The following is a 13,593-nucleotide window of genomic DNA, read 5'->3' on the forward strand; positions in this document are numbered from 1 at the left end:
AGACACGCGCTGCAGACGTAGATAATGTTGTATAACCCGTAGGCCTGCTGCTGATTAAAGCATGTTAGAGGAATGTAGCTATGAATCAGAATAGAGGCCTGCTTTTGTTTTGATCGTCCTCTCCATATTAAACAGAACCCAGGTCAGTCTGGATGGGATCACACAGAAATATCCCTTTTGTATCTCTATGAACACCCTATGTTTTTGAAGGTCATCGTGGGTTTATAGGGGGGGGTCAACGTCATTTTTTTTTAAATGACGATGTTGTTGGAGGGACAGTGTGCAGTGAGAAAGACGGGCAGACAGATAGACAGAGTAGTACAAAGTCATTTTCTAAACTTTAAAAAAAATAAAAGAATATTGATTTTTCCTAAACGGTTATGATTTACTAACCTGTTACATGTTTACACATGTACACGTATCACCCCCTGAATTGCGATTGCATGCTTTCACATGGCAAGCTGGATTTTTAGCAGTTTTAAGTGTGAAATAGGCTCTAGTATGTTTAAAAAGGAGACACAAGTTTGGGGACATAGTGGATGTACCATCATGTTTTGGTTATTGTCCTTTTTGTTGTTAAATTAATATTTCAACCACAGCCTATTCCATGGTCACCTTCTGTCCTGTCAAATGAAACCCTGTGTCTGTTCAATGGAATGCAGTGAATCAAACGTAGGATAAGAAACCACATAGAGGAACTTAACAGCTCTTAAAGCAACAATTACAAAAAGGCATTTCTATCCACTAATGCTGCCACCACTCAGCTGATCTCTCTCTATAACAACAGACGATGGATGTGTTGTGAGCAGTTGTGGCCGGGCCAGCATGCCTTCTGAATATCACATCAGCATGTGCCACGGCTCAATCAATCTAACGGACCATTTGAACTTATCAATGCCTTTTTTTTAAATCCCATCTCCCCAAAACACATTTTCCATTAACATTTGCAATGGGCTTAATGAAAGCAATCATATTCTCGTGTGATGATGATGTGAGGAAATGGGGTCGTTAATCCAAGGCTCCCCCTCCCCCTCCCCCCCACACACAATCACACACACCCAACAAAACTATTTGAAACCTTTATCACTTAGTACAAAACAAACAGCCGTAAAAAAGTTATGGCGTCTCCCAAATGGAATGGATTTCAGTGTCTGTCTTTCCCCCCTCCCTTTCTCTTTTTATGCAATATAAGATTTATGAGACGAACATTTAGCAACTTTTGAACGTTTGTTAGAGTGAGTCTCTGGCATTGTGTCGGAAATCTATTTTGCAGTGCGGAGGCGTGATGGCGAAAACATGAGTTATAAATCATTGCGGAGGAGCGGCCGAGCTATGTGTGCACTGCTGCAAAGTTCAAGTAGCAAATGGAAAAGAATAAGTGCTCACGATATATGAGAGCTGTCTGTCTGACTGGCAATCATGGTCCTGTCTTGTTTCACATCTCTCTCTCTATCTCTATCCCTCTCTCCCTCTCCCTCTCCCTCTCCCTCTCTCTCTCCCTCCCTCTCTCTCTCTTTTGTTTTCCTCAGGTATGACTATACCAGACGAAGACACAGAGGCAGGTCAGACTGGGAAATACTGCCTAGTGGCCATTGGAAGACTGCAGGTGTGTGTGTGTTCGTTTGTGTTTGTGTGTGGTGGGGGGAGGGGGAGGGGGGGTGATACTGTTAATTGGACCAATTGAATCCCACTATAAACTTTTAGTTGTGAAGCATTTAAAGTGTCCAAAATGTGCACAGAGGCTCCTTACACCACCCATCCAGCATCATTTACTTGTCATTTGTCCATCTGTGGATTCAGTCACTCATCGTTTCTACAGATGATGGCTCAATATGCTGCTGCTATCAGAGACTCTAGGAAGGAAATGATGTAATAAGGAAGTGAATTGCTAAGTGAATTGACCCATATTCTGTAGAAAATAACCCTGCGTTCCAAATCACATACTCTTTCTTTTTACTACACTACATACTTAAGTACAGAAGAGTTTTAGGGCCACAGGAGAGAAACAAATTCAGATAAGGAAGATTTTTCTTCATTATGTCGAGAAATGTCAAGAATAAAGACAAATACTCCAAAATGCTATTGGAGATAGTGGGGCATTTATGTATTTTCAGCATACTACAATTGACGTGCATGTATTGGGACATCCTAAAAAAAATTCTGGCATACTTAATAGTATGGACGTATGGGGATTGGAATCTGGGTTTCTACTTTCTACCAGAATCTGTTTTCATAGTGTAGTGTCCAGAACACCAAGTCTGCTCTGATTGGCCCTAAATCTAACTGCTGGGTTCAATCTGACTGACAGTTAGATTCAGGGGGATCTGTTGGTGTGGCTTATCACAGGTGGAGGTAGTGCTAAACTAGGTTGGTGAGAAGGGGGGCGTGGAATATCTCGTTATGATGTCATAAGGGGAGAGAAATCTGACTGGGGTTCTTGAGCACGGGTAGTGTCTTTGAAATTGAACGTTAGACTAATGTATTGAGCAAAACATTGATGCAGTATTAAGTAGTTTTGGGCTCCAATTCTCTATCTTAATATGTTTGAAGTCTGCCCAAATGAATCATGTGAATTGTCTGTGCGTGTGTGTGCGTGCTCTCTCCCTCAGGTGACTAGCTGTCCGGTCTCCATGGATTTGAACGGGCTGTCGGTTCCCACAGAGTTCCTGTCTCGTCACAACTCGGACGGCGTCATAACGTTCGTGGACCCACGCTGCATCAACGTCATCGGCTATCAGCCTCAGGTTAGCAGACAGGATCACCTGTAATCCACATAGACAGTGGCCGTTCATTACCTTGTTTTCCTTGTGTGTTCTTGGTATTTACTTTTTCTGCAGAGAGCACAAGGCCTTGATTTGAAACTTATATTAGGCTTATATTAGACTTTATCATCAATTCCTAATCATCCTCATTTTCATGAATATTTGATCATCATTAATAAGAAGCCAGCATGTTTACATGAGCTTTTAATGCAGCCAGACACCACAACTTTCCCCGGTTCTCTTGAATTCACTGCACTATGTATTTCCACAACTAATTCCTATACAATAACAAGTCAAGTCAAGACATCTATATAAACCCCAAAGGGAGCCAGTCTCTGTGAAGCCAGCAAAAACACATACAGTGCAAAACAAGAATTGATTTAAAACAATACAATATAGACAATTAAAAAAATTGAATCACATTTAAAACCACATTGAGTCATTTAAAAATGAAAGCAGGGACACATAAGTGTTTAAGTGAGTCCTGTAGAGTGGATGGCTGGGGTCAAACAGGATTGACTGGGCTTTCCTTATGGACAAGTGTCAGCACTGTTTTACTGCACATCATTTCTTGCATTGGGTTCCTATTTTGAATGGAAATTGACCCAAATACCAAATGAACAAAAGGGAAAAAAGTGAGCACTGATTCAGCGATGGTCAACATTAAAAACCACCAAGCTTAGGAAAAAAATAATACATTTGCTGTTGGGGCTTTTCCTACAGACTGCATCAACATGAGAATCAAAGCGCTGTTTATTATCAATAGTTGTTGCCCAGATATTTATAATTATCCACAACCACTACAGAATGTTTTCCTACAATCCATTGCCATCTCTTTTTATAACTATAGAGTATTTCTCTTTGTCTTGTTCAAAGCAGAAATTCACTCATTCACTAATGAATTCCACACACTTTATAACATAGACATGTTTTTTTTGATCCACGCTTCCACATTCCTGTGGTTCTCTTTCACAATTCTTCCCGGAGGACTTCAACATTTTAAAACATATACTGGAGGTGTTGCATTGCAATCGGCAGTGACTTGGCAGCATTAAAACAGAAACAAAATAGAATCAATGAAAATGAATTTGTGAGTGACACCATGTATATATTTTAAAGATGCCCTGCTTTGTGCTCTGGGGTTCCGTCATGTTTATGTTTTATTTTTTATCTTGTTTAATTGTATTCTCTTTTAACATTGATGTCAGGGGACTACAGATGGAAAATAGCCTTTTGGCTAATTCTGGCATTATTAACCCATGTATGATCATGTGTTTTATTCATTTGCACTGTCCCCTTCTTAAATAAACTGAATTGAATTGAGTTGAACAGTCACATACATTTATAATCCTAACATATTGTCTGCCTAGACCGTAGACATTTCTCCGTCGCGACCACCTGCCGCTTTCTTCAAAGGCTTCATAAATGAATCAGAGACTTTTTCTCCCATAATTCTTTGAGGCGCTGTAACAATAGAACCAGTCGCGCTCCTCATGTTCCGCATCAGGAGCTAAATTCCACCTCTTACAAGTTACTTTGACAGTGGAAAATAAGCAGAAATCATCCGTCACTGAATTTTTCAAGAGTTCTGTTTGTGTAACATTATCATTCATAACACCGGCTTCAATGAGGTCAATATATATCTGCAGAGCCTTTTTCCTGGTTTCTTTCCGCTGCAGCACATTTATCATACTTTTTCAAATGAGATGTGAGATATACAGTATATCAGAGGATTTGGAACACACTGAGGGCTCATTTAGCACAGGATGACATTTAGTCATCAGTCGCCAAAAACAATGCAACAGCAACATCATCTGTTCTCAGCATCAGTGCTTTTAGTTTCCAGTTCTTCCTTTTATTTGGAAGTTTTTTGTTTGTTCCCGCTTTTGATTCTAACAATCCCTCATATATTTTACTCAAATATTTTTTAGAGTCTGTTGTTGACTACCAGTTTATTTTATAAAAGCACAAGACAAAATGTTTGTATTTTGTCTGTGTATTGATTTCAAGAGGAAACATTCCTAGTAAGTGATTGTACTGTTGTTGTGCTGCAGGATCTGCTGGGGAAAGATATTCTGGAGTTCTGCCACCCGGAGGACCAGAGTCACCTGAGAGAAAGCTTCCAACAGGTAGGAACAGACCACAGCTGTTAAAGGCAAACTAATGCCTTGTTTCCACCGAGTAGAGCGGGTTGGGTCGGAGCGGCTCAGAGCGGGACAGCTCACTTTTAAGAATCTCGGTGGTGTTTCCACCGCAGACCCTACCCTTACTGGTGGGGCGGGGTTTAGGCTGGACTGCGATAGCCGCCGCCAGAATATGGGTCAAACTATCGGGCTGTGGAACAACTGTGGTCAAGCCAGTGGTCTCTGGTTTTTACAGGTTGGTGCATGCCGACCTGTAAAAGCGACCAATAAACCGACCAATAAACGCACGGCAGTGTGTAGCTCCACCTTTTCAGCACCCTTTCAGGCGGCTGGTACCCCAACGGAGGAGTACCGAAAATAGGAGCGGCTTAGAGCGGTTAGGCATGCTTATATCCGTACCCTCCCCGACTTTTGGCAAATGTTGACCGAACCACTCCGACTCGGCCCGCTCTACTCGGTGGAAACGAGGCATAAGAGCCACAAAACTTTGAGTCAAAATCTGCTAATACTGTATCTACTCACCATCCGCTACCTGTCCTTAGTGTGTGCACGCAAACGAGTTGGGTGTTTACCATATATAGTATATAACATGGATGTAGCATCCGGGCTGATCTCAGTTATTCCAACTGCATCCATAGCGCTTCAAAAAACAACCAAAAATGTTTCAAAGGGGCTTCAAAGTTTCAAAAATATTTAAATGGCCTGTCAGGCTTTTCTGAGAGCCTTTTCTCATCTAAACGAGCGATTTCTAAACACTTTGTGCAGTACGCTGTGTTAATAAGATTTAACCAATAGTAGAATCTACTCATCACCAGTTAATATCACTCCTAATGGGAACAGTTCCGCCATGCCTCACACTAAAGAATTGCTGTGACAGGGTCTGGCAGTGTTTCCCGCTAATGTGTTAGACTTTGGCAATGATTTTCAAATGTCAACATAAAATATCTTTCAGGTTGTGTCCCTGGCACTTGACCTGTTATACTGACTTTACTAGTCTAGTTTACACTAAACTTCATTAACTATTTTATACTCATATTTGTATGACAAGGCAAGTTTATTTAAATAGCACAATTCAGACACAAGGCCATTCAAAGGGCTTTACAGGGGCAAGATTAATAATAATAATAATAATGGATTGGATTTATATAGCGCTTTTCAAGGCACTCAAAGACGCTTTTACAGGGTTCCAGGTTCCATTCATTCACACAGTCATACTGGTGGTGGTAAACTACCATAGTAGCCACAGCTGCCCTGGGGCAGACTGACGGAAGCGTGGCTGCCATTCAGCGCCTACGGCCCCTCCGACCACCACCTCAAACATACAGCAGTCATACACATTCACATAAAATACATAATACACATTAGAAAAGCGAATGAATAGAAATAAAACATTTAAAAGCTAAATAATATAAATAGAACATTTAAATACAATACAATTGCAGGATAAAATGGAAACAGAAAAGTCTTCAGACTTGATTTAGAAGAGCTGAGAGTTGCAGCAGACCTCAAGTTTTCTGGGAGTTTGTTCTAGAGATTTGGTGCATAAAAACTGAAAGCTGCTTCTCCTTGTTTAGTCCTAACTCTGGGGACTGTAAGTAGACCTGTCCCAGACGACCTAAGGGCTCGGGACGGTTCATAACGTATTAGCAGATCAGTAATGTATTTCGGCCCTAAACCATTTAGACAATCTTTTGGACAATCTATGGGGTTTTCTTCAATGGCCTCCATGTCCATGTGACCTAGCGACCAGGCTAATAGCACCACACAGGACACCCAGGACACAGTTGATTACAGAGCGTAAGATTCTTCAGATTTAACCTTGATGCATTGAACCTTTAAAGTATCACAGCGGTGACTGTCAGTTACGTTGGACTTTAGCCTACTCCTGTCCAGTGAAGATCTCTGCTCACATTAGCCTGTGGAGCCAGATAAACATCTCTTTGGCCTGGTTGTCTCCTCTGGGGAAAAATCTGGAATTTTCCAAAACCCCGCTGTACAACTCTACATTTTTGGCACAACTTGAGCGTAGTATCGTGCACTCCTTCCACATGTTAATGTCCGTCTCAATGGCTGCAAAGTCTTGAAAGGCCTGTTAATTGAACAGCGATGTGTGCCCAGTCACATATTTTCTAACAAAAATGTTTGGCTCAATTCAGACGCTGTTGAATGTGCACACACAACCCATCAACACTAAGGGCCTGATGGACTAGGATCCCAAGTAAAGAGGGCTACATTGCGTGTGCATTCTAACAGGTTGCACATTTTGGTTGGCGGGTGTTATGCGGGCGATTAACTATAGAATTGCATAAACATGGTAGAGGGCAGTGGATTTTAATGAGGGTTTTGCATGTGTTACTGGTTTCCGCCTTAAAAGTTTGGACAGAGAACAGAGCAATCCGCAAGCTCAAAATGCCATTGCTGGATAAGGCGATATGTCTGAATTATTTTTGTTGTCTGTCAATCCAAACACTGTTAACACGAGCAGTGCTAAACCCATTCTCTCTCTCTGTCTACTTTCATGTCTCCTCCTCACCACAGCCGTCTGTGCACAACGCGATACTGACTAGCAACAGCCCCAAAAAATATTGAATATAGACGCAATCTCAACGGCCGCAATTATTTTCAGGCTTTGTTAATCACAGTGTGTGTGTGCTGAATTAAACTATTTGCATCTATTTTGAGCACTCGGGTTAAAAAACACCCAATATTGCATATTGTTAGCCTCATAGCATAATTGCCTAAATCATATTTACTTTACTCTACTTTTACTCTACATCTACTCTACTCTACATCTACTTTACCCTACTCTATAACCCTTAAAATATGACTTAGGCAATTATGCTATTAGGCTAACGAAAAGTAGATGTAGAATAGAGTAGATGTAGAGTAAAAGTAAATATGATTTAGGCAATTATGCTATGATGCTAACGATACTCATAAAGGCAGATGTACTAAATGGACAGCGCATCCTCAGTGCGCACCATGAGTAGATCAGCTGCTGTCAGTATAGTAACAGTCTCTAATACAGCAGTATTAATGCGCCCTGTCCCTCCCTGTGCAGGTGGTGAAGTTGAAGGGCCAGGTCCTGTCTGTCATGTATCGCTTCAGGATGAAGAACAGAGAATGGATGCTGATCCGAACCAGCAGCTTCACCTTCCAGAACCCGTACTCTGATGAGATAGAATACATCATCTGCACCAACACCAATGTCAAGTAGGTCCTTCATACTCTATACATGTCACACACACGCTGTCATGTATCCATATCAGCTTATTTCATGCAGGCACATCGGTGGAAATAAGGTTTACCAACACCGAATTCAGGGACAATCATTTTGGCTAAACCTACTGAAGACAAGAGTTCCCAAAGGCTTTTTCTGTGATCGATGTATTAATGTGATTCATTCAAACACGTTTGACTATGGTTGATTATAGGCATGTCAAGTTACTAACTGGACTACAGTAAATAGAATCAGTTCCATAAGGTTTATTGGATACAAGTTGATCCCTGCTGCTTGTACAGTGACAGCTTGTCAATGACGTCATGGTTTACCGTGTACACGAAAAAATATTTGTTGTGTAACCGTTTAGACATTTTTGTAAACGTTCACACCCCTCGTCCTCACCTATGGAAGACTTCCTGGGCCATAATGACAGTGATACAATGGGGAACTGTATACATTTATGAATATATGAACCATTGAGAGTTGAATAAATAAATAAGATAATTACCAGCCATCGAACAGATACTGTGAATTCTTTAAACGTTAGACATTTGAGTTACAATTGACTTTTCCACTCATTTTCTCATTTATTTTTATTTGACTTGATACACACTGATTTTTTTTAAGTGCACAGTTTATTTCCCATTTTTTAAGTGTAATTTCTTAGTTATTCGTTTCATTTAGGGAGATGTTTTAATAGTTGTATTTGTTCATAATTCAGTAAATTCCTATTCATATATTTCATCACATATTTATGTATTTATTTCTCTAGTTGATTAATGTAATCATGACCTATCTTGTACTTCCAGACTCTCCTCCTGTTGAGTTGAAACTTGTCTATAACTGTCTGTGCACATGAGATGACAACTGACCCTGTGTTCCAAATCACATACTTTTTCTTTTTACTACACTACATACTAAAGTGCAGAAGAGTTTTAGGAGAGAACAGAAAATCAGATAAGGAAGATTTTTTTTCATTATGTCGAAAAAATGTCAAGAATAAAGACGAATACTCCAAAATGCTATTGGAGTTAGTGGGGCATTTATGTATTTTCAGCATACTACAGTTGACAAGCATGCATTGGGGACATCCTAAATATTTTTCTGGCATACTAAATAGTATGGAAGTATGGGGATTGGAACACAGCCTGAATGTATTTACTCTGACAGCTCAGGATCTTTGTGTGGTGGAGGTGTTGATCAGTAGGGGGCAGTGGTGTCACTGTGGAGGCCCAACAGTTAAGGGGGGGAATGGTGAGTGAATTTGGGCTCTGACAGACTCACACTGTGGCTGCATTCCAATACCCATACTTCCATGCTATTTAATATGGTAAAAAAAAAAGATTTAGGATGTCCCAATACACATGCTCACATGTAGCATGCTTAAAAATAACCCGATGTCCTACTACATCCAGTCGGGATTTTTTAATGTGCAAACCAGCATGCTTTTGGGGCAATTCTGACCCACAATCCACTGCACTCTTTAACTAACGTTACATCAATGGAGGCTCCAAGTGAGAACAACCAGCAATGCAACGGATAAATAAGCAAAAGACAAGTTCAAGGCTCAATGTTATGGAGAAACAAACAAGCAAAAGTATGTCCCAATTGTAGCATAATGCATGCTAACTGCATACTTTTTATGATCGGCTGTAGTATGTAGTATAGCAAACAAGAAAGAGTTTTCAATTTGGAACGCAGCCTGTGTCCTGTAATGTTTCCACATGGTAACCTGCCGTGTCCTTTTCCTCCTGCACTTGCTCTCAGCTATCATCACTTGATAAGCAATGTAAACATCCGGCTAATAGTTTTCAGTCATGCGTGTGTGTGTGTGTGTGTGTGTGTGTGTGTGTGTGTGTGTGTGTGTGTGTGTGTGTGTGTGTGTGTGTCTGTGTGTGTATGTGTGCGTACGTGCGTGCGTGTGTGTGTGTGTGTCTGTGTGCATGCGTGCCACAGGTATGAATCACTGCCAGCATTTCCCTCAGGCTGTGGTGGAACTGAAGCCAGAATATTAATAGAACATGTGTTAGATTTATGAGGCCGCTGTGAAAAAAAACATGGATCTCATTTATCAGAATACCACAAAGTTCAGAAGCAGATGGCTCTCTCAAAGCATTATGAATACCTGTGTAACGTGGCTTTAAGTAGGAAATTGCATGCCAGTAATGCAGGCAGTAAAAACAGAATGACTCTGAATTAATTTAGTTTTATTTATTTATTTAACCTTTATTTATACTCGAGACATCATTGAGGGGTGACCCTCATTTGCAATGATGTCGGGAAACAAAAACGACAATACATACACCATATACAATGCAAATACATCAAATACACAACAAGCTGGTAAAGAGAAACATTTTAGACAGAGGTGTAGAGTGGCTGGAAATAAAATTAATTGGTAAAACTACAATACGGCCATATTCAAACAGTTATAGTTAGAGTTTGGTAGATTTAAGTTTTGGTAGATAGCATGTTTAAATTGGTTAAAGTGGCTACAAGTAACTGTGTCGGTTGGCGGCCCCTTTGGACAAAAGCGGTAGTATTTTTACGGCGCCAGCTGTCGTAAAGCTGTTTTGTAGCGCGGGCCGGCCGTGCAAGTGTCAAAATATTAGGACGCAGTATAGTACATGTCCGTGTGTTGAAAGTGTTAGGGCACGGACTCTTTTCGGCTCCGTGAGAGTGGTTAGTGACACTGCATCAACTAATGCCAGTCAGTGCTACACACACCTGATTGCAGTGAGTTGATGCAGTGTCACTAACCAATCTCACGGAGCTGAAAGATTCCGTGTCCTCACAGAAAGCGAATGAACGAGAAACGCCAGTATGGATCACGATGAGGTAATGTGTTTATGTTGTTGTAAATAATGACTTTCAGATGAATAATGGTCATCTGATGATGATGAAGCAAAAGTAAACTTTGTTTTAGTAGGCTACCGTTCATTCATTTAGGAGTAAGTCTGCAGGACTCCACTCCTGTGAAATTGTATACACGTTGCTTGGCAACGCCCTCCTCCCGCCTGTCTATCACTCTCCCTTTTAGCTTTTCTTCATTGAATTTTCTTTTTTTCTTTGATGGTTCAGCCCCCTTATCAGTCATTATGACGACAAATAACTGTCTCAAACAAGGCTCCCGCTCCCCATCCCTCACCTGGAGGGATAGGCTTCTCAAATCGTGTTGCTGCGCCACACTGAAATCTGCGACCAATACGAATATGTGACCATAGAGCCTGCATGCGCAAGCCGAAAAATCGGACTGGGTGTACGACCAGACCAAAGGCAGTGATAAAAACTATATCAAAACGTCTTTCTTTGCCCTGATGGTCTCGTTTGCTGTTAAAGGTAAATTATGATTATCAGAGGAAAAACTAGGGTGTTTTAAAGATATTTAAATTAGGGCTGTCAAATTAACGTGTTCATTTCGATTAATTAATCACAGAAAAATTAACGCGATTAAAAAAATTAACGCAGATTAATCGCACTTCTATAATGCACTTTGACACGGTGCAAAAGTGCTGCGCAGCTGCACCTTTAGCCCGCACGGGTAGAAGGGAGAAAAGTAAAGAGAGAAGCAGGGGAAAGGGGGCGAGGGGCGCGCTCTATGGACGGTTTATGGGATGCTTCGGGCAAATAAGCATGAAGGTAGGAAGACATCTTACTTTATTCTCCGCAGTGTCTGTGCATTATTGATTTAGTTGGTGCAACAATGTAGGTTCAAAATAGTGTCTGGGGGCGCCTTTAGCTCAGTTGGTAAGGCGTCCCCCTCCCAGGCCGGGCCCGGCAGCAGACCCGGGTTCGATTCCCACCCGCGGTCGTTATCTGCATGTCACTCCCCTCTCTGCCCCATCTCTGCACTATCAAATAAAGCATAAAAATGCCCAAAAAATATATTTAAAAAAATAAATAAAATAGTGTCTCTCAATCTTCCCCCATGTGTCTCAATCTTGTTTGCTAGCTGTCTCGTCTCCGTATAAACGGACACCCGCCCCGTGTGTGTATATGTGTCAATATTTTTGCCTATGAGTACGACGATGGTGAATGAATCGGCTCAGTTGTGGGAGATGGTAAGTCGTCATTTAGTCTGCTGGTTTTTTTGAGAAAATTTGGTGCTCGTTCGAAACCTGACTGAGGGGAGGAGACAGAAGTTAAGAGAGACGGAGAGAGAGAGCGAGAGAGAGAGAGAGAGAGAGAGAGAGAGAGGAGTTCATCAGGGGCAAGAAGTGGAAGGTTTTAGACTGGCCAAGTCAATCTCCAGACTTAAACCCTATAGAGCATGCATGTTACCTGCTAAAAAGGAGACCGTAGGGAGTAACCCCCCAAAACAAACAGCAACTGAATGAGGCTGCGGTGAAAGCCTGGAAAAGCATCACAAAAGAAGAATGCAAAAGTTTGGTGATGTCAATGGGTCACAGGCTTGATGCGGTTATTACAAGCAAAGTATTTGCGACAAAATATTATGGTTTCTTCACTTTAATTTATTTAAAGTCTATCTGTTCCAATACTTTTGCTTGCCTAAAAATTTGGCGTTCCATCTTCTAAGTTGTGTATCGGATCCAGATGTTAATACCTGGAAATGAAAGCTGAGATGTTGAGCGATAGTCTCATATTCATCGTTCAAAATTCAAACCCAAATGTTTCCAGTCTACAGCAGGGGACTGTATATAACACAAAAAGAAATATCGCCGTATCGTTATTTTAGCACAGCCTTAGTAAATAGTACTGCTGATGTGTCCAGGGGGCTTCCTCCATTTGAGTGCGTATAACGGTTGAATAAATCTATATGCAGCAGTAGATCACCTGCCACTGACAAAGTGCTTGTGAGCTCTCACCCTGCTGATTTAGCTGGAGAGACTGTGAGGGGACTGTGGAGGATGGCTTGATGAGCCTGTGATATCCCGCCGCTCCTCTGCCCTCACATACATTTATATGTTGGAGGGAACTGAGAATGCACCGGGCGTGATGAGTGTTCACACAAGTACAGCACATACTACACATACTATCATGCATTCACATATGAAGACACCACTGCCAATGTAGCAACAGTGTATAGCCATTTTATATTATTGACTTTCTCGATTAATATACGGCATTGCATTTTGCTTGGGCTTTTTTATATTTTTTTTATTTACCTGTTCTGACGGATAAGGAAAGAAAGAAATGGAGAAAAACAATGTTGTCTACCACATTTTCAGGATTTGTTTTTTTCCTCAAGGTTATGTGTTGCTGAGTCTGTGTTTACTACACTGTGGAATTGTGTTTGAAATGGAAACTAGATATCCAAATACTCACATTTAAAACGGTGCAGCAAGGCGGTCCAGGCTCCGGTGAAAGCTTTACGATGTCTACAGTCCAGAAATGAAAAGGTGTAGGGAAGTACGGGGTTAGTAGGCACTAGGCACACTTTTTACTCTAGTGAGAATTGCTCATCACCAAAACATATTTCAATAGCCATTCCTACATTAAATTG

General features: G+C 41.1%; 1 protein-coding gene across 2 annotated transcripts in view; it reads left to right on the forward strand.

Moving 5' to 3' along the window:
* Positions 1–13,593, forward strand: part of arnt2 (aryl-hydrocarbon receptor nuclear translocator 2) — a 69,489-nt gene that overhangs the window by 35,528 nt on the left and 20,368 nt on the right. For both annotated transcript variants that reach the window (XM_080052315.1, XM_080052316.1), the window contains exons 9-12: positions 1,530–1,606; positions 2,610–2,744; positions 4,817–4,891; positions 7,968–8,119. In XM_080052315.1, the coding sequence (XP_079908441.1) occupies positions 1,530–1,606; positions 2,610–2,744; positions 4,817–4,891; positions 7,968–8,119 (439 nt within the window). The remainder of the gene's footprint in view (positions 1–1,529; positions 1,607–2,609; positions 2,745–4,816; positions 4,892–7,967; positions 8,120–13,593) is intronic.

The sequence above is a fragment of the Ammodytes marinus genome, assembly GCF_949987685.1.
Source record: "Ammodytes marinus genome assembly, chromosome: 1".
NCBI lineage: Eukaryota > Metazoa > Chordata > Actinopteri > Uranoscopiformes > Ammodytidae > Ammodytes > Ammodytes marinus.